Source organism: Triticum aestivum, chromosome 3D, assembly GCF_018294505.1.
Source record: "Triticum aestivum cultivar Chinese Spring chromosome 3D, IWGSC CS RefSeq v2.1, whole genome shotgun sequence".
Lineage (NCBI taxonomy): Eukaryota > Viridiplantae > Streptophyta > Magnoliopsida > Poales > Poaceae > Triticum > Triticum aestivum.
In genome coordinates this window covers 148,833,031-148,855,360 of record NC_057802.1, presented here as the reverse complement: position 1 = coordinate 148,855,360, position 22,330 = coordinate 148,833,031, and the positions used below count along the sequence as shown (strand labels likewise).

Sequence of the window (22,330 nt, the reverse complement as noted above, 5' to 3'; positions counted from 1 at the left end):
CCCCGCTTGCTTTCGCTCCGCTCTCCTGCCACCAAAATGGCTCCGCCGGCGTGGATCATCCTGGGCGCCGACACGCGCGTGTCGGAGCAGCAGGACGCGGACCTCTCCCTCGAGCTCGCCGCGCCGCCGCGCGTCTCCGTCCTCAACGTGCCCCGGCGCGTGTCCCCCGTCCAGGCCGACCCCACCAGCGGCGTCTGCCCCTGGGTGGTCACCGCGGACCCTGCCTCCGGCCTCCTCCTCCTCCGCGCCCCGCCACCCCCTCCCACTGACTCTCCAACTCCCCCGCCGACCTTCCGCAACGGCGTGCTGGTCCCCGCTGTCACCTACATCAGGCGCCACCCGCCGACCTACTTCGTCTGCGACGTCGCGTCCGCCACCGCCTTCCGCCTCCCGCAACCCGGCCGCGACCCTAGCGGGCTACCTACGGAGATCAACGCGCTGAACCTCGGCGTCGTCGCCGCCCCCGGAGCCGGAGGCGGCGCCTAGCGCTACATGGTCGTCGAGTTCCGCTACATGTTTGCAGACGAACACGCCACGCTCCTCTGCTTCTCTTCCGACACCGGCGAGTGGGTGGATCTCGCCGGGGGGCTCATCTTCTGCGACGCTTTCGCGGATGCCCCGGTGCTGGACGTCATCCCGCTCCCAGAAAGCGACTGCCATCTGCCTCGTGCCTCGTGCGCCCACTGCGCCGGGAGATCGGTGGCCCACCGCCGGTTCGTGCAGGTGAGCGCTGGCAAGTTCCGGTGCGCGGAGTGGAGCTCTCGCAGCGACGACGAGGCTCCCATGACGGTCAGCATGTGGACGCTGAGTGATCCGGAGGCCAATGAGTGGGTGCTGGACTACAAGGTGAGCTTTCAGGAGATCTGGGCCGACGACAGCTACAGGGCTGCCGGCCTGACGGAGAAGAACCCCACGTTCGCGCTCGTCCACCCCATGAATCCGGACGTGCTCTACTTCTTCCTGGAGGAGCACCTCTTCGGCGTGGACCTGCGCGCCAAGAGGGTTGTGGAGTGCGGCGTGTACGAGATGGTGGTGCCACCGTCAGGGAAGCCCCCCAACTGTTTCTCCGTCCGCGCATTGGAGCTGCCGATCGCGCTTTCAGCAGGTAGCCACCCATCACACCTTCCATGGTTTCTACCCTCTATGCTGTTGAACACTTAACTTATTTGCATTGGAATATCACTAGACACGTGCAAGCAATCGCATTTCAATTGCTCCCCTCGTTTGCTAAGTTTTTGGACTGACTTTGCCCAATTCAATCAAAGTTCATCTGTGGGATTAGTATTCACATGTGCTAATTAAGTTGTTATGCTGTTGCTCACGTACGTTTGACTGTGACGCAGTCCTTAAGCTCTGTACGCCTTCTACAGTGATCCTTCTATACTAGTTATTTGGTTGTATTTTTCTCTTGTATTTCTCTTTTTTTTTTGTGGCAGATATTCATCTGTTTAAATTAGTAAGTATACTAGACAGCACATTTAATGCTTACTCGGCTCCTATGCTCTGTTTGCTTCCAACTGAAATTGTTACGAGAAAAAGACATACATGTGTTCACCTCTGATTGATCTTCTAGTAAGCCACAACTATATTGCCTTAATGTGCCTAAAACGAGAGAGAAAATACCTTTACTTCGTGTCTACATTCCTTTTAAATCCCAAAAGATTCACTGTTATCTGTTATGCAAACAAAATTCAGTTAACGTTACTGGTATCACATCAGCATTGGCACACACATCCAGGGCCGGTCCTAGGATTTTAGGGGCCCGGGGCAAAATTTGAGCTCGGGGCCCTTAGAGCGTTGCCTTAGGGATCGATTTTGTAGGTCTTTCCCGCTTCCGTTGATCCCAATATTCAATCTCGCCTTCAATACCCGATGAAATTATTGTATACACTAGGATGCGGGATTGGAAGAGCTATCAAATTAACCATAATCATGGACTAGTGTATTTTCTAGACTAGTGCTAGCATCTCCGTGTTCCATAGGACATTGCAAAGAACAGATGCAATCCAATCAATTTAATGGGAAAGCATATATACATTGCAATTAGAACCTGAGGTACGTAGTGGCTCATAGACAGATGCCACATTATTCTTTATTTATATATTTTTCGTAAGCGTCACATCAAGGTCCCTATGGAAGTGCCGCTAGTATTTGAAAATTAGTGCAGAGCTATAAAAAAACTACTATATTAACTGGACAAAAAATCTTACTCCCTCCGATTCAAAAAAAAAGAGTGTCATATGACTTTAGTTCAAATTAGAAGTAAAGTTGAACTAAAGCCACTACATTTTTTTTGGATCGGAGGGAGGTAATGACAATGCCTCTAAAATCTACAGTAACCATGCCCAATCAAAGAATTATCAATGCCATATGACAATAATAAATAGGGAATATTGATTATCATTTATAATTTGTAATAATTATCATAGGAAAAGCAAAAGGAATAGGGCACAGTACCTTATCTAGAATCTACTTCTGCAATCGTTGATGGGGCGTCTCCGCTAAAGTTGCAGCGATTGCATGGCTCATGCTCAAGGGTCGTCCCTCGTCCGCCGTCGTTCAACTGGCTCTCGCGGTCTCGAGCCGAAGAGCCGAAAAGCCATCCGGGCGTTCGGCGGCGGCGGCCGCCGACACCGTGCCTCGCGTGCGTGCGTAACTGATGCGCCTCTCGAAGAAGGTTGATTCGATCCATGATCGACGGTCATGCGTAATTATTACTCCATCTTGGGCCAGCCTCACATAGTACTAATCTTGGGCCAAGCAGTGCGTTTTTTCAGTCCATGCAGACGCACGCAGCGGCAGGCCTATATGGCTATATCTCTATATATCACGTACGTCCCTGGGTGGGGGCCCCTCCGTTCCGGGGGCCCGGGGCGGCCGCCCCCCCTGCCCCCCCATCAGGACCGGGCCTGCACACATCTAGCAGTATGGACATTTTGTAACAGATCTGGAAGTTTAGTATGCACTCCCACATCTATAACTCTCATTTTGTAACATTTAGGATGATGCATCGTAAATGAGAATAGTATAGAGCTCATATGGTTCAGATTGTTCCTTGAGAAGGGTTTACGCTGGGTCACAAACTCACAATGCATAAGTAATTTATCTTGTAGGCTGTTAAACTTGTCATATTGGAGACAGCTTGTAGTTGTCACAACGTATATTCTCTTGATTGTTTGTTATCAATTTGGATAGTGGTGGACTGTAAATACTTTTCTTTCTCATGGCACTGTAATAGACATTCAATTGTTCTTAGCATATCTGCAGGTGTACAAACCTGCAGCCACTATCTCATCTATTTTGTTCATCTATGGCTATTATACATACACCCAATTAGTCTTTGCATGTACAAAATAGTGCCACCAGTTAATTTCAAACAAACAGGTTTTCCGGAACATGGGTCACCATGCCATCAGAGACTTGACAAAGGGACACATGGATTGATTTTTTATGATTTGGTTTTCATTTTTCCTATGCAATTACTATATTTCTAACAGGATATATAAAGCATTGACATATTTCAAAATTAGTTATTATTAGTTATGTTAACCCGCAAAAAAAATACTTATCAGTTATACTCACATATTTCTAACCCGCTGCATTTTCCCGTAAAATAAAATAAAATAATATAAAGCATTGATATATTTCAAAATTAGTTATGTTAACAGTTCATGCCAATCAAGTTATTATTTCCATATTGGTGGCAATCCCAACAATGGTTATGTTGATCAAGTACTTTTTAGTTTGACAGTGTGCGAGTTGCTGTTTATGCAGGTTCGCTTCCATCTGATGTTGGCCGCGGTTCCAACGGCGAAGAGTCTACTCCACCGGCGTCATCTGTTTCCCGGGTGAGCTTCATCAGAGATTTGTTATTGATGTCGATCACCACACCACACGGATATTTGTCTTCCACAGCAACGATGATGACAGTGGTTTTCTGTTGTGTTCTCCATGCAGGAGGAAGCGGTGAATCTGCAGATCGAGTTTGAGGAGGGTGAGGAGGGATCTTGAGGTAGCATATACCTCGTATGATCAGCAAGGCAATGGGTCTCCGTGGAGAGATAACTTTGTACTATCTTAGTCTCCAGTCCCTCAAGATGGTCTTGTCCTTTTGGTTGCGGCCTCTTTGGTTCTATCTACGTACCCTTGCTAATTTAGTAGTTGTAGTTTCCAACAAGATGCGAGGACTCTAATTATCTTGTTGTGTAATGAATCTATGTACGCTTTAATAGCTCGATCTCACTCGCTGCTGGATGACTTATGATTATATCCTGCAAGGAAGATGTCCTTAATATGATTCTGAATGATTAGAGAACTTCTAAGATGGTTCCAAATGATTCTGGATCGTCTGTTTATTTTGATGTAATGGTTAGGGTGATCTAGATGGTAAGAGGTAATTACGATTGACCTTCTCAAGGCTATGGATGTTTTTGCACATCATTACTTGCTATTAACTGTCATGAGTTACATGTAAACAATTTATTTATAGGGGGAAAGAACCAAATCTGAATCAATCTATACGCATGTACAAAACATGTTAGGTATTTCGTTTTAGTTGTGCTAAAGGAGTTATTTATAAAATTTTGAACTAAGTTTAGCAAATATTTGTCGGACTATTATGTTTTCAGATGATGCTTGATTATCTCGTACTTGTTAGACACATTTCAAATATATTTGTCTGTTATCAATGTTGTTTGTAGCCCAAATCCAACTTCTCTGTTTCGTGATATCATATTTCTTTGAGAAGCAATAATTATTTTCAAATATGCGCCATATTTTACGTCCATGCTAGCATGTAACTAAAAAGATCCCCAAATCATTCATAATTTTCTTTAGCATTGCTCTAACAAAAAAATTGTATACTCCTACATGTTTACCAAGAACACAAAAAGAAAATGATCCAATCATATACTTATATATGAACAGTCATAGAGGAATAAAATAAGAGATCCACTCTCAGGAGGCGCTCGTACCCAGACGCCGTTAGGGTTCCTCTTGCCTCCCGCCGGTGCCGGCCCCGGTCTGCCTCGTCTCATGTGGCTTTAGGGCCATGAAGGCGTGGTGGATCTCGGCCTTTGCTGGCGGGAGGGCTTCGTTTTTGGATGTTTTTCCGAGTTTTTTTAGGGTTTGTGTCCTGCTCAGAGAGACGAAGCGGCGGCGGCTCTCTGAAGATGGAATAAGGTTCTCTCCACCTAGCGCCCCCCGTCTCATTGGTGCTTCTAGTGTCATCGAGGGCGTGTGGATACACTTCAAATAGGGAAGTTTAAATCTGAACCGTCTGATTAAGGTTAGTTTTGGAAAAGCTGGTTAAAGAAACTTGCCGCCCATGAGTTAAGTGTATAAAAAAATAGGGAAGTATCAATCTTGCACATCTATTTTCAACCCCTATAAGTACGTGACTGACGCCTTGACAAAAATTTCATACTCCGTTATAAGTATTTGTTTTGCGGGAAGAACCTTATTAGGAGCTCAAAGTGACGCGGGAAGAACCTTGATGATGATTAGGAGTTCAAAGTGATGCCACGTGCCATAGCACGGATAGCCACCTGAGTTATGAGTTGTGAGCAGTATTTGTTAGAGGTGACGCACACATGCCCGTCGTTATTTTGGTTCACAGCAAGGCTGCACTGATAGAGAATAAATTAAGTTGTTCTGCAAGTGTGGAGGAAATAAAATCGATCACAGTTGATATCCGCAAGAGTAGAAACACTCCCAATCGTGGCTACCGAATTAAGCACGCACACTGTCGACTGTAGATTACGTGTGCATGCATATCCCTCGTGCGCAAGGCAACACCTAACTAATCGTCCTCGAACATGGACAGGGACTTCGGCGGCGACAGCTGGTCGCCGTCGGTGTGGTGGCCCGCGCCTCCTCCCATGCAGTTGGCCCGCTTGCTGGACTGGAGGAAATACACGTCGTCCATGGCATGGAAGGAGAGGTCCCTCTTGATGTTCTCCAGCACCGACGCCAGTTGTACCTCCGGCGCACTCTCGCGGCGCGCACCGTCATGGACGTGACCCGCCGCCCCGCTGATGGTGCCGGCACCGTCGACCTGTCCGGATCCGCCGCTCATCAGGTACTGCAGGAGCTGGCCGTCGGTCCAGTCGTCGCCGAAGGCGCCGTGTGCCGCTGCGGTGGTACTATCAATTGCCTGAACCTCCGCGTGGCTCGGCGCTCCGGGGTTGCCATCCATGTCCGGCGCGACGGCGACGCCCTTCTTGCGGACGCGGCACAGGACCCAGTCGTCCAGCTGCACCCAACGTATATATGTAAGTATGAAATTCAGTTGACCGGCAACTGTGTCCGTACCGTAGATTCATCAATACACGCGTGTTTGTTTGGTACTCCCTTGCTAACTTTAGTGATATATAAACGCTCTTGTATTTTTTTTTACGGAAATAGTACGTACCCTCATGGAGTCGTGGGGCTTGTGGCGGGTGGCGGCGCCGGCGTCGGCGTGGAGGAGGCGGTACTCGTGCATGACCCACTCAGTCTTGGTGCCCCGCGGGGAGCGGCCCTGGTAGAAGACTAGCGCCTTCTTGACCCCGAGGCAGCGCGCGCCGCCGGCGGCCAGGATCGGCTTGTCGGTGCCGGTGGCCTTCCAGTACCCCGAGCCCGCCGTGCGGTTGGGCCGCGCGCCGTTGGGGTACTTGCGGTCCCTCGGGCTGAAGAAGAACCACTCCCCCTCCCCGAACTGCGCCTTGTCTGCACGCACGCACAAAAATGTCAAACTTCCATCCATTTACCAGTATATTCAATCAGCATTATAATCCTTGTCTCTTGTTCCTCACGATGATATATACATTAAAAATGGGTGTAGATAGCCGGTCGGCAGCTAACGGTATTTTTTTCTTGGAAGCTCGTGCATGGACGAGAGTCAAAGAGATAGAAACAAAACTTTGCATTGGTTGCATGGCGTGGCTACGTATGCAGTACGTATGCATGCGTGCATGCTTACCGGGCAGTTCCCACGGGTCGAACTTGTAGATGTCGACGTCGGCGATGATGGAGGTGACGGCGGAGGCGGCGGAGGCGACCTTCCTCTTGAGGTAGCAGACGATGATCTCCTGGTCCGTGGGCTGGAACCGGAACCCCGGCGGCAGCTCGCACCCCCGAAACACAAACCCTTCTTCCATCACCGATCGATCCGCACTAGCTCGGAGCCGGAGCCGACGAAGAAGAGATGGCCTGATTTGGGAACGCTCCAAGAAGTCGGCTGGCGGATGGCCTATATATACATGCACACGCGTAAGTTACTTAGGCTAAGTAACCGTACGTGCCCATGTCGTCAGGGTACCCAAGCAATGAGATTATGCGAGAGCGACGTGCATGGCGATGGCTCTCGAGTCCTGGACGGCGACGCGCGTGGCGCAGACCGATCGATCGTGGACACACGGCTGGATTAGCCTCCCTGACGTCCGATGGCACGTCAAGCTACCCGATGATTACGCGTAACGTGACATCGCGTGAGCTTGACAGCCGCATATTAATACTACCAAATGGGCCAAACCTCTTCATGATTTACGCCCTTTTCAGCGTTCACATGTCAGTGCGAAGGCAGATTTTGTGTTTATGCGTGCATGCTGCTCCATAGCCAGCTGGTGATTGATGTGGAACTACAGTTTTACTCAGGCTTAAATAATACTGTCACTTCGCTACAGCAAACGTACGTACGGTTCTTCGTCAGCTTTCGTACTACTGTACGTACATAAGACAGAAATAATTACTGCCGAATCTTTGTTTTTTTGACTTAAGAGCATCTCTAGCTGATAACTTGAAACTGGTTAGAGAAGTAAAAGTCCACATTTGAAGGTGTTAGGGCATATTACTTTCTTAGTGGTTTTGGTGATTGAAGACAATGCTTTTACGAAATAAGTGTGTGCATTGAGTATTTCAAATAATTTATCTTATGGCACAAGACGAGTTCAACCCTTCTAGATATTTTTTTAGAGTACACAAATTGCGTACCATTGATTTATAGAAGGCAGAGGTTATATACAAGAATTACAATAGACGGCCATCCACAAACGGTTGGCACATCAAACACACCACTCCAACACATACACACTACTCCTCAATTAGATGTTGGACTCCTCTCCCTCCTACTAGCACCCATCGCAAGAGCTCCTGATGAATCAGCTCAGCAGTGCCCCATTCGTTGGCAATGGCCTGTGACGCAAAAACCCTACCATTTCTCTGTTTCCACAAGTTCCAACAAATTAGGATGCAAAAAGCATCAAATCCTTTGCGGTAGGTCTTGTGAATTCTTTTACTCGACCTAGTCCACCACTCCTCCAGGTTATCTGTCATAGTTGGCAAGATGGATACATCAATGCCGAGTCTCGTGCAGCTGAGAAACCAAACATGTCGAGCAAAAACGCACTGAAGTAGAATGTGGTCCACAGTGTCCTCCTGGTCACACAGATAGCAGACAGAGGTCTGATCCTGTAGTCCATGTCTGAATCTCCGGTCCGACGTACATAACCGATAGCGCAAGGCCAGCCAGATGAAAAGCTTGCAGGTGAGCGGCACCCAGCACCGCCAGACCGCGGATGCACATTGGAATTTTATGCCCCCTTCACACAACATCTTGTACGCGGATTTCGCCGTATACGTGCCAGAGGCATCCCATTGCCAGATCGGCCTATCCTCCACATCGGGGGTGAGTTCCACTTCAATCAGTCTATCCCAGAGATGGATGAACTGACTCAACCCCTCGGTCGACATCTCACCAACAATATCCGAGGTCCAGGCATGAAGATGCATCGCGTCCTTGACAGTTCTTTTGTTCACAACCTGGGTCCTGACCTTTCCCACAACCAGAGGAGCAATTTCAGAAATACGAGCTCCGTTTAGCCAGTGATCTCTCCAAAACAGCACGTTGGAGCCCTCCCCAAGCTGCCACTTGACCAAACTGTCAAACGCTATCTGCACTTGCTTGTCAGAAGAAAAGTTCAGACCCTGCCAAGGCCGCGAGCTGTCAGAACGTTTGAGCCATTCCCACCGCAAACGAAGCGCAATCCCATGCTTATGTAAATCAATCGCACCAAGTCCTCCCAGTCCTTTAGGGCGACAAACCCGTTGCCATGCTACAACACACTTCCCGCATGGACAGTGTCAGGCCCAGCCCAAAAGAAAGCACGACACCCCTTGTCCACCCTCTCAATTGCCCATTTGGGCGCTTCTGCCACCATTAAGTGATGAGTGGGGCGAGCTCGAACCACTTGATTTACCAGAATGAGCCGACCCGGCCTCGTGACCAATCCGCTAACCTGGAACAATCCTCAGCACATTATCCACAATCGGCTGCCATTCCGAGCGCGTGAGTTGCCTGATGCCCAATTGTAGTCCAAGATATCTGAAAGGAAACTTCTCCATTTTCCACGGTAAATCTTACTTGACTAGTTCCTCGTCTTCCTCTTCCGCTCTAATCATGATGGCCGACGATTTTGCAAAGTTAATCCTCAAACCCGAGGCCTCTCCAAATATCATGATTGCCTCGCTGACAAACATCAGGTCAGGTCTCGACGGTCTAATAAACAACACAACATCATCCGCATAAAGCGAGAGACGCTGCATAGGTAAACATCCAGGAATCTTGCTAAGAACCTGTCCCTCTTGAGCTTTGATCATCATCCCTGTGAGCACATCAATAGCAATCACAAAGAGGAGTGGGGATAGGGGTTCACCCTGTCGGAGGCCACAGACATGCATAATTTTCTCCCCAACGCTGCCATTAACCACCACTCTAGAGCTCGCTGTTCTCAACATAGTGGCAATCCACGATCTCCATGTGCTCGAAAAACACTTGGCCCTAAGAACTTCAAAAAGGAATGGCCAGGACAAAGAGTCAAAGGCGCGAGATATGTCCAATTTGAGCAACACACCTTTTGTCCTATGCTTATGCAATTTCCTCGCCATTTGCCTCACTAGCAAGAAGTTGTCATGGATGTTGCACCGCTTTATGAAGGCCGACTGGTTCACACTCACCAACTCCCCCATGCGCCATCTCAGCCGCGTTGCCAAAAGCTTTGAAGTGAACTTAGGCAAGCTATGGACAAGGCTCAGCAGTCTAAAGTCATTGATCTGGCTAGCATCTGCCTTCTTAGGGATCAGCGAAATCAAAGCTTGGTTGAGCCTATCAAACCCCCTTCCATCGCCAAGAAGCAAGTTGTGAATTGCAGCAATCACATCTCCTTTCACGATCGGCCAGGCTTTCTGAAAGAACATGCCTGTGAACCCATCCGGGCCAGGCGCACAATCGACAAGCATCTCCTTAATAACATTCCATATCTCCTCCTCCTGAAACATCTGATCCTGGTCTGATAGATCAATTGCCTCGATGCCTAGAAAGTCCAGGTCCAATGTGTGCTGCCTTGGTGTGGTCTTACCAAGCAACTCGCTATAGGCCTCATGAAATGCCTCCTCCTTGCCTATTTGATTAGTAATGGTCTGGCCCGCCATAGATATCGCCGGGATGAAATTCCTAGCCTTCCTTCCATTGGCCACGAGATGAAATAGGTTAGTATTAGCATCACCAGACTACAACCATCTCATCCTAGACCGCTGTCTTGCAATCGTCCTCTCCGGCGAGGCCAAACCTAGCACCAATCATTTCAGCGAGCTCCGAAGCCATCTTTCTTGTTCAGTCAGCACCCTAGCTTCTTGCGCGCAATCAAACCTTAAGATCACCAAGTTTGCAGCGGCCATTTGCATCTTGATGTTGCCAATCTCCCTCTGACCCCACGCGGTCAAATGCTTAGCACCGTTCCTCAACAGCGAGTCAAGCCGCACAAATGGGTCCGTGATGGCCTCATCGCACACCCATCCTTCCTGTACTGCCTCCATGAATCCATCTATCTTAACCCAGAACGTCTCAAAACGAAAACGCTTGCGATGCAGCAGCCGGTCCTCTAGAGAAAGGAAAAGAGGGCAATGATCTAAGGAGGAGGTAGAAAGCGCCTGTAGCAAGCAATCAGGGTATGCTAGCTCCCAATCCAGAGAGATGAGATCCCGGTCAATATTGGTCATGGTTGGGTTCTCCCTCTCGTTGCTCCAGGTAAATTTGCGCCCATGCAGTTCTTTCATCGCATTGTCATCCACAAACCTCTTAAACTTCCCCATCATCCTTCTGTCCAAAAGAGCATTGTTCTTGTCCGCAGCACAGAGGATCATATTGAAATCTCCTATAACCATCCACGGGCCCGGGCATAGCTGCCTTCTCTCCGACAGCTCATGAAGAAAAGTAATCTTCTGAGCATCCTCTTGAGGACCATATACCACCGACATGCACCATGGCTCCCCAACCAAAGGTGTCACGTAGCCCGTAAGAAAGTTCGTGTCATTAACCATGTTGGACAGCCTCACCCTTGAGGTGTCCCAAGCAACAAAAATACCACCCCGAGTCGCCAAGGCAGGAAGATAGGCAAAACCATCATAAGATGGCCCAAGATATTGCATGATCACAAACTGGTCTACAAGTTCAAGTTTAGTCTCCAATATACACCAAATAGCGACCTTCATCGTGTCCGCTAGTTCTCTAAGAGCATCTCTCCTCGCCGAACTATTTAGACCACGCACATTCCAACACACCAACTCCAACGGCATGTACGACATTTGGAATGATGGACTCCAATGTCAGTACAAACCCACACTCCCAAACTAGCCCGACATGGCCACCAACGTGTCAAACTCTCCAGAAAGGTTAATCAGAACTGCCTTCCCAAATATGGCCGCAATAGCACGAAGTTGCGATTCTTGGAGGGGCGAGTCAAACATGTTGCGGAGTATGTCCAAAGCCCCCTCCGACACCGCAAGATTGTCGTGTGCAATGCCTAAAGTTTTAAGAAGCACTGTCTCTACCGCCGTGGCCTTAGACTTCGACCTGATCGAGTTACATGCTGACCTCGTGTTGCGCCGAGGGGTGAAAGGATCTTGCCCTGCCCTAACTCCTTTCATAGTTTTAATCTCCTTAAGCAGCGGTGGGGCCAGCTTCTTCAGAAGTCCAGCGCAGAAGGACTTGATGTTTCCAATCGCTATCTGTTCTTTGTTCGAGAGCCTGTCTTCCTAAACCTGGGCAACCACCAAATCGACGTGCCCATCCTGCTACATGGCGCTGGACGTGGTCACATCACGCTCGCATGCAGCAACAGTGCAGCCCGCAGTAGGCTCCAAAGCAGAACCCGCCAAATCGGTATCCAAAGTAGTATCCGCCTCCTCCCGAGCCCTTGATCCCTCCAAATCAGAGGTAGAAATCCGTGCATCCGACAACACATTGGCCAGGGCAATCACATGTGCCACCGGATCCCAGCCATCCGCGCTCCGAATATTCCCGCTGTATCCGTCTTGATCCACTTCACGCACTTCCAAACAGATTGTCTGAACCACAGACGTGTCTGGCGCAGGCAACACCTCCTGGGGATCCTCCAAAACTGGTCGCAGATGATCCACTGCACCATCCCTATTGCAAGTGGCCTGAAATGGCTGGGGCCCTTCCTCGATCAGCGCGCCATCAATGACATCCGCTGCCGGTCGCATTATTGGCACAAGCTCAGTTGCCACCTCCTGCACCAACTCTCCTTGTCTTTCCGGATTGGGATCTGAGCCAACCTCCCCTTTCCTAATCAGCGGCCTCACCTCGGTCTGCCTAGCTCCCTCGCCTGACATATCAGTCAAATCCTTTGCACTTTCCAAGCCAGCTGGCAACCCCTCATTAGCCAACGGAACCTTCTCAGATGCTCTGGCCAGCTGCTCAGTTTGAATCTCCTTATTCCTGGACCCGTAGTCCAACCTGCTTACCGCAGACAAGCGGGGCCCCACTTGCATCATCGGAGGGATGCGCCAGTCCGAGGGCCCCACCCTACCTTCCAACACTTTCTTGTACGACCTCCCAGGGCCACCACCGCCACCAGAGTAGCTCCGGCCACCATTCTACCGCAGACACCTCGTGTCCATGGTGAAATCACCCACTCTCCTCCAGCAAAGGACCGGTTGGAACTATCCGGGAAGCTGCTTTGGCCGCTTACTCCATCCGAACTGCCCGAACGATGACAAAGCTGCGGCTCCGAGAATTCCCGCATCCACCCAACATGAATGATGGTGGGATATTCTAGTAGTTGACGGAAAGATGGTCTCCTCACTGCCGCATTCCCATCTACCTCCGGCGGCTCCAGCACCCACAGCCTACGACTCACCAGAATCTCCTCCGGATCCACACACCAGGCGCGAAGCTTGAAGAGAGAGAGAGGTCCTCCCTATTCTCCGTCTCCGGCGCAAGACTCTCCACCAAACAGGCCTTTCCCAGCAGTTTTGCAACCACATTTTCCTCGAGCAAGCATGAGACGGCACCCCTTCTATCATGATATCCACCTGAGTGCGCATCAATCTAGACGTAGCTTGAGCCTGCCTAAGCCACGGCTTGACATGCAGATTGAAACCGACATGATGAATCACCGGCACACTCAGCACCCTCTTCCTGACCTCATGAGACGCGAACACCACAAGAAAATCCTCCGGGTGATACTTGTGAACAGAAAAGCGGTGCCTTGGATGTCAAGTTGGCCTGCAATGGCCTCCGCCACTGCCACACAAGAAACCTACGGCCATGAGCCACCCACATACATCACCACCGCCAACTGAAGACGCCGCTCCAGATCATCCATGTCCGGCACCCGAGACATGACACAGACCTCCGGCAAGGCCACCACCGGTGCGAAGGCAGCCACCGGGGGAAGGGAAGAGGGTCCTGCAAGCAGCGGAGGGAAGTTGGGCGCAACTGACAGAGGCGACGCCCTCGACACGCTCTGTCTAGGCTCCATCAACGGCCCTCCCCTGCCCAGCACCCCATCCTCCCGCCCTGGCAAGGAAGCTGAAACCTTAGCAATCACTGCCGCCGGAGTTCATCCTTAGAGATGGGGCTCCGAGGCCTCTTGCACTGGGAGGAAACGTGGCAAGGAAACCCGCATCGAATGCACATTGGGTCATTGGTACAATCTTGCCTGTGGTACCCGTCCTTGAAGCAACGAAAGTAGATCCCGTAGAGGTCCGGCGGGATGAGGCGCCTCTCCGAGGACGTGGGCGAGTCACGGCCGCCGAGGCCACCAGCCTCCTACTGGCGACGCAGAGCCCGCTGGCGCCACCACATGGCCTTACGGGAAGGAGCCGACTTGCTCCAGGCCACGCCCGCCACCGCCGCCGTGGATGAGTGCGCAGAGCCCGAGGACGTCGACATCCCCAACCCATAAACAATTGGCTGCTCCCGGTGCCGGATCATGGAGACCGAGGGAGGACTGCTCGAGCCCAAAGCCATGAGGAACCGCCAGCAGGAAGTACACCGGAGCCAGGGAGGTCAGCGGTAGGAGAGGGGGTGGGTGCTGGGGCCGGAATGGCCAGCGGCGAGGAGGGGGGGGGGGTGGACGCCGAGGCCAGAGTGGCCGCCGGCGGGGCTAGGGAGCGGGGGGCTAGGGGCTATGGGCTGAAGTTCCCTCTGGATATTTATGAAGACGGTGTTTTCTTGCGTTTCTTTTTAGGTGGACTTCAGTAGTAGGAACACTGTACTATTAAGAGGGTCTGCTTCGGAAAGGTTTGGGTGGAATCAACATGTACACTATATCTTTGCACCCTTGTTCTTTCCCGTCAATTGAGCTTGTCCCTCTTTATGTTTGAACCTTGTCAGAACAGGCTAAGCGGCAGTACCGCTCTACACACTACAAAAAAAGACATATCCGTGACATTTTGGGCCGAACGATTTTTTTTCTGTCATGCTTATGACACTTCTATGACGATAATTGTGACAAAACCCGGTATCATCATAGATGTGGTGGGCTCCTACTTCTATGACAAAAAATCATGACAGAAAATGAGCTTTTCGTCCTGGGCGGGCCGGAGATGCAGCTGCATGACATTCTTTGGGTCGTCCATGATGGAAAAAACCGTGGTAGAAGCAAGGGCGAGGAAAATATCGGGGAGTTCCCAGTTACGGTGGATGGTCGGGGGCCGAGCGATGCGCGTTTCTCTCGTACATGTACGCGCGTGGGTGCGAGGGATTGGGCTCTAACTGAACCCGAGCGAGGCGTTCGCCTACTGAACCCGAGCGATTGCACTGTAGGCTACGCGTTACTGAACTCGAGCGATCGATCGATGGCTGTTAACTGAACCCAAGCGAGCGATTCCTTCGCTACTGCTGCTAACTGAAGCCGATCGAACCCTGCTGCCTCCTTCCCTTGATGAACAATGAGCGTGGTTGGGGGAGTTTTTATGAACAGTTCCTGGTGGGGGGTTGGACGAATAGGACCCCGTGGTAGTAGAGGTCGTTGCCGCTGGATGAACAGGACCCCGATCGATCGAGCCGGTTGGGGGTGGATGAACAAGACCCCGTGGAGGGCTGGATGAACAGGACGGCCCCGTGGAAGGCTGGTTGAACAGTAGACGGTGGAGGTCTAGATGAACAGTAGCCCGTGGAGGGGTGGTTGAACAGGACCCCGTGGAGAGGGCTGGTTGAACAGTAGCCGGTGGAGGAGCGGTGGAGGCTGGATGAACAGGAGCCCGTGGATGGGCAGTCGCAGGTGGAGGCTGGAGGAGGTCGACGGTGGATGAACAGTAGCCCGTGAAGGCTGGAGGAGGTCGACGGTGGAGATGAACAATATCCCGTGGAGTCCCGTTTTGCGGTACGCCGCACCCCTCCCGATGAACAGGACCCCCGTTTCGATCGTAGTGCTAAACACAAGTCCATTTCCTCTGTTTGCGGTACGCCACACCCCTCTCGATCAACAGGACTCCGTTTCGACCGTAGGAGGTCCAAGAGAAGTCCGTTTCCTCCGTTTTGCGGTACGCCAGACCAATCTCGATGAATAGGATCCCGTTTTGATCGTGGCCGGTCGAACACAAGGCCGTTTCCTCCGCTCTGCGGTACGCCATGCCTCGTTTCGATCGGCTGTTCCGTCCAAACCGGTTGGCTCCCGATGAACACGACGTATTCCGTTGCCTCCTGATGAACACGACACATTCCGTTGCCTCCCGATGAACACGACGACGCAGTTTCTCCGTTCCGACCCAGCCATGTACACGAGCCCAGGCCCTACGTATGAGCGAGTAGGCGTTCGAGACCCCGCCCGTATGTACGTACGTGGCCGTATTTTTTGGCGTGTGGCTGTATGTACGTGTACACGATTTAGACGGGACAGCCTGAAATGCTACGTGGGGGGGCTCTACTATGACATGTGCTGCTACTTACTCGGCCACGGTTCATTGTTGCAGAGTGACCGATCGACCAGTATGTACATACACGTTCCGACAAGACAGACAACGGTACGTACGCTTTGACCGGGTGGGTCCCAACTGTCAGGGAGGATAAGGACGCACTTCCTTGCGTGTGAAGATATAGCTGCTGGGTCCCAGCTGTCAGGGGGTATTTTTTTGCCCATAATAAGGACGCACTTTCTTGAGTGTGAAGATGTAGCTGGTGGGTGAGGGAGTCTTGGATTAGGGGGTCCTCGAACGGCCGGACTATATACTTTAGCCGGACTGTTGGACTATGAAGATACAAGATTGAAGACTTCGTCCCGTGTCCGGATGGGACTCTCCTTGGCGTGGAAGGCAAGCTTGGCAATACGGATATGTAGATCTCCTCCCTTGTAACCGACTTTGTGTAACCCTAGCCCCCTCCGGTGTCTATATAAACCGGAGGGTTTAGTCCATAGGACAACAACAATCATACCATAGGCTAGCTTCTAAGGTTTAGCCTCCACGATCTCGTGGTAGATCAACTCTTGTAATACTATATCATCAAGATCAATCAAGCAGGAAGTAGGGTATTACCTCCATCGAGAGGGCCCGAACCTGGGTAAACATTGTGTCCCCCGCCTCCTGTTACCATCCGCCTTAGACGCACAGTTCGGGACCCCCTACCTGAGATCCGCCGGTTTTGACACCGACATTGGTGCTTTCATTGAGAGTTCCAGTGTGCCGTCACCGTAAGGCTTGATGGCTCCTTCGATCATCGGCAACGATGCGATCCAGGGTGAGGTTTTCCTCCCCGGACAGATCTTCGTATTCGGCGGCTTCGTACTGCGGGCCAACTCGCTTGGCCATCTGGAGCAGATCGAGAGCTACGCCCCTGGCCACCAGGTCAAGTTCAGAAACTTGAATTATACTACCGACATCCGCGGAGACTTAATCTTCGACGGATTCGAACCCATGTCAGGTGCGCCGCACAATCACGACGAGCATGACTTAACTCTGTTGTTGGACAGTGTTCGGGAGATCACACCTGCAACTACCCCGGCCCTCAATCCGGAACAAATTGCGGCATCTGAGGACGGGTGGATAGACCCCACCATGAAGGCCGCACTCTCAGTGGCGATAGAGCCGAATACTGACTTCACCTCCTACGAGAGCCGTGTTGCCGAACCACTGGATTCGTCCCCGGCCACGGGCTCCGAGCCGCCTGCGTCCGTGCCTATCGAATCAGATTGGGCACCGATCATGGAGTTTACCTCCGCGGATATCTTTCAGCACTCGCCTTTTGGCGATGTGCTAAATTCATTAAGGTCTCTCTCCTTGTCAGGAGAACCTTGGCCGAACTATGTCCGGCTAGAATGGGATGCGGACGACGAAGAAATTCGCTCCCCGCCCACCACCCACTTAATAGCCACTGTCGACGATTTAATCGACATGCTCGACTGCGATTCCGAAGACATCGACGGTATGGACGACGATGCAGGAGACGAACAGGAACCACCGCCCACAGGGCGCTGGACCGCCACCTCATCATATGATATATACATGGTGGATACCCCCAAAGAAGGCGATGGCGATAAGACAACGGAGGATGACCCCTCCAAGAAGCAACCCAAGCACCGACGTCAGCGGCGCCGCTCTAAGTCCCGCCATAGCAAAAGTAGTGATACCGGCACAAGAGACAATAACACTCCGGATAGTGCCGAAGACGACGACAATCCCCTCCAGCAAGATTTAGAGCGGGAGGATGAACAAGCTAGCCCTCCAGAACAGGCAGCAGATGGAGAAACGGAGGATGACAATTACATGCCTCTCTCCGAAGACGAGGTGAGCCTCGGCAACGAGGAATTTATCGTGCCTGAGGATCCCGTCAAGCAGGAGCGCTTCAAGCGCCAGCTTATAGCCACAACAAATAGCCTGAAGAAAAAGCAACAACAGCTTCGAGCTGATCAAGATCTGCTAGCGGATAGATGGACCGAAGTCCTTGCAGCCGAGGAATACGAACTCGAACGCCCCTCCAAGAGTTATCCAAAGCGCAGGTTGCTACCCCGACTCGAGGAGGAAGCATTAAAACCCACATCACCAGCGTATGATGCGGCTGATCGGCCACCTCGTGGCCGAGACAGAGAGGCATATCAGCCCGAAGTCCAGACCGCACCCCGCCGCCGTTCAACCACAAACACCAAGGCCCGGGGCAACACGCGGGACCTGCGAGACGTATTGGAAAACAAAGCAGGGCATACAAGATCGATCTACGGATCACGGGGTCGCGCCCCAATGCGGGACGATGATCGTCACGCCGGATATACCAAAAGCAAATCCGGCCGGGCCGAATACAGCAGACAAGACTCGTATGAACTGCGTCGTGATATAGCCCGGCACAGAGGCACCGCACACCCCCTATGCTTCACTGATGAAGTAATGGATCACGAATTCCCAGAGGGTTTTAAACCCGTAAATATTGAATCATATGATGGTACAACGGACCCCGCGGTATGGATCGAGGATTTCCTCCTCCACATCCACATGGCTCGCGGTGATGATCTACATGCCATCAAGTACCTCCCACTAAAACTCAAAGGACCAGCTCGGCATTGGCTGAATAGCTTGCCAGCAGACTTCATTGGCAGTTGGGAGGACTTGGAAGATGCATTCCTTGACAACTTCCAGGGCACTTATGTGCGGCCACCAGATGCTGATGACTTGAGCCATATAATTCAGCAGCCAGGGGAATCGTCCAGGAAATTCTGGACCAGGTTCCTAACTAAGAAAAACCAAATTGTTGACTGTCTGGATGCAGAGGCCTTAGCGGCATTCAAGCATAACATCCGTGACGAGTGGCTCGCCCGGCACCTCGGCCAGGAGAAGCCGAAGTCTATGGCAGCCCTCACGACACTCATGACCCGCTTTTGCGTGGGCGAGGATAGCTGGCTGGATCGCAGCAACAACACATCAAGGAATCCTGGCACTTCAGATACCAAAGATACTAACGGCAGACCACGTCGCAACAGACACAAGCGCCGCAACAACGGCGGTAACGCCGAAGATACGACAGTCAATGCCGGATTCAGTGGCTCTAAATCCGGTCAGCGGAAAAAGCCATTCAAAAGAAGTACTTCGGGCCCGTCCAGTTTGGACCGCATACTCGATCGCTCGTGTCAAATTCACGGCACCCCCGATAAAACTAGCCAATGACACCAACAGAGAATGCTGGGTGTTCAAGCAGGCCGGCAAGTTGAATGCCGAAAACAAGGACAAGGGGCTGCATAGCGACGACGAGGAGGAGCCCCAGCCGCCGAACACAGGAGGACAGAAGAGGTCCCCCCCACAAGTGAAAACGGTGAACATGATATACGCAACCCACATTCCCAAGAGGGAACGGAAGCGTGCACTAAGGGACGTCTATGTGATGGAGCCAGTCGCCCCAAAGTTCAACCCATGGTCCTCTTGTCCGATCACCTTCGATCGCAGGGACCACCCCACTAGTATCTGTCATGGCGGATCTGCCGCATTGGTCCTCGACCCTATCATTGACGGATTTCACCTCACTCGAGTCCTTATGGACGGCGGCAGCAGCCTGAACCTGCTCTATCAGGATAGAGTGTGCAAAATGGGTATAGGCCCCTCGAGGATCAAACCCACTAAAACCACCTTTAAAGGCGTCATCCCAGGTGTAGAGGCCCATTGCACGAGCTCAATCACACTGGAAGTGGTCTTTGGATCTCCGGACAACTTCCGAAGCGAGGAGTTAATCTTCGATATCGTCCCGTTCCGCAGTGGCTATCACGCACTGCTCGGGTGAACCGCATTTGCAAGATTCAATGCGGTACCGCATTATGCATACCTCAAGCTCAAAATGCCAGGACCTCATGGGGTAATAACAGTCAACGGAAACACAGAGCGCTCGCTCCGCACGGAGGAGCACACTGCAGCCCTCGCAGCAGAAGCGCAAAGCTGCCTTATTAGGCAAACCGCCAATTCGGAGAAAAAGACCCCGGACACCTTGAAGTGAGTCCGGAGTACCCCGCAGGCAGATCGACAGGCACGTTTTGAGCTCGACTAGCAATTCGGCCTCCGTCCTAGTCCCAGTCAAGTGGCGAAATTCGTGCCACGCGTACATAACTACGCACTAAAGATACCATGGGCATAGGCGGAGGCACCACTACGGCACATCCCACAATGCGGCTCAACCGCCCCAGGAGCCGTATACCTTCATCATTTTCTCTTTCAGGACCTTACTCTCTGCAAGCCCTTTTCGGCAGTCTGATTGCTGGACGCACTACGAGAAGAAAATACCAAGGAAGCAAGAAGCTCTGACGTACAAGGGAATCCCCAGGTGGTCTCTGATAACGATCGAAATACCTGTTTTAAATACCCATACGCAGCTTGCCCTTGGATAGGATATGTCAAATAGTCCTATTTCTTGCACTACTCGTATCCGTACGCTTTGACGTACTATTTAATAACAATGCGTAGCGTTAGCCTATTATTGCATTACCATTTCTTTTTCTTCTTTCTCTTGTCTGCTTAATTACGACAGATTGCACCGTACATTCTGGTACGACCAGTACGCCAGGGGCTTCAGTATACCCCATAAACACGGCGAGAAAAGTCCGAACACTTTCGATAGTGCGGCACCCCGAACTTATAGCACTATATGCATCAGCTCCGAATCATGTCTTGGGTCAATAGTTGGGTTTGCCCGGCTCCCATGTTTTGGTACCTTACGTTCCGCAATATCGGCTAAGGTAGCGCTGGGAGAACTACTGCGATTGTGTCCCGGTTCTTCCGGACGAGCACCTCAGTAGAGAAAGCCAAAAACTGACTGTCATGATAAGGCGAGAGCTGGTCGCTGTTCGAGAGGTCTCAAGTCCTTGAAGACCTTTTCCGCTTCGGGCGAGGAGTCGGCCTTGCCCGACTTAGGCATATATAGCACCCCAAATTCGGCCTTCCGAATACTAGGGGCTTCGCCAAAATTTAAAATTGTAGACTTCTATGGCTAAGTGAGGGTGATAAAGCTTTATAGTCCGATTGCCTGGTTCGCTGTGCTGAACACCTCCTTCGAAGGACCCAAAATTGGGATAAAGAGTGTTCAGGTTTAACCCGAACACCCCAGTACTAGTTACATGGGGGCAGAAGCCAATGACTGGCCAACCCTCAGATTTCATAAACGGCCGCACAGAAGGTAGTATTTTAAATTAACAAGTGTTGCATAGCACAAATGAACTCGTTTCACATTGCAGGATCACATCAGTACATTCATTCGAATATTACATCTTTACCACATTCCTCCGCCACAAGGCGAGAACCCTTCAGGACATTGTCATAATACATTTCGGGGTGGCGATGCTCCTTGCCTTCTGGCGGCCCCTCCTTCACCAGCTTTACAGCGTCCAGCTTCGCCCAGTGCACCTTCGCCCGGGCAAAAGCCCTGCGCGCACCCTCGATGCAGACGGACCGCTTTATGACTTCAAGCCATGGGCAGGCGTTCACAAGCCGCCTCACGAGACCGAAGTAGCTATCAGGCAGGGACTCGCCGGGCCACATCCGGACTATAAGACCCATCATGGCCTGTTCGGCCGCCTTGCGAAGCTCGACCAGTTGCTTTAGCTGGTCGCTCAAGGGCATTGGGTGTTTGGTCCCAGTATACTGAGACCAGAACAACTTCTCCGTCGAGCTCCCCTCCTCAGCCCGGTAGAACTCCGCAGCATCCAACACACTGCGGGGAAGATCTGCGAACGCTCCTGGAGAGCTCCGAACTCGGGTAAGTAAAAGGAATGTTTCCTTCACATGCTTGCTTTGCATAATGAATGCCTTACCCGCTGCTATCTTCTTATCTGCCTCAATTTCCTGGAGGGCCTTCTGGGCTTCGGCCTTGGCGTTTTGTGTGCTTTCGAGGGCCTTCGCAAGCTCGGACTCTCGCGTCTTAGAGTCAAGCTCCAAGGACTCGTGTTTTTTGGCGAGAGCCTGGAGCTCTTGCTGCACCTCGCCCACCCGGGCTTCTTGCTTTTCTCGCTCGATGCGCTCCTTGGACGCTTTGCCTTCGGCCTCGGAAAGCGCCTTCTACAGGGTCGCCACTTCGGTCGTGGCC

The 22,330-nt window shown here is 51.5% G+C and overlaps 1 protein-coding gene and 1 pseudogene across 1 annotated transcript; one reads left to right on the top strand and one right to left on the bottom strand.

The window, feature by feature from the left end:
• Nucleotides 1–36: 36 nt before the first annotated feature.
• Nucleotides 37–4,011, top strand: LOC123076212 (uncharacterized; annotated as a pseudogene).
• Nucleotides 4,012–5,783: 1,772 nt separating this feature from the next.
• LOC123074386 (NAC transcription factor 32-like) lies at nt 5,784–7,175 on the bottom strand. The gene is made up of 3 exons (XM_044497249.1): nt 6,962–7,175; nt 6,413–6,708; nt 5,784–6,253 (listed from the first exon to the last, which is right to left on the bottom strand). Exons 1-3 carry the CDS (start codon nt 7,137–7,139, stop codon nt 5,801–5,803), a joined length of 927 nt encoding a protein of 308 aa, XP_044353184.1. The 5' UTR covers nt 7,140–7,175; the 3' UTR covers nt 5,784–5,800.
• Nucleotides 7,176–22,330: the final 15,155 nt, after the last annotated feature.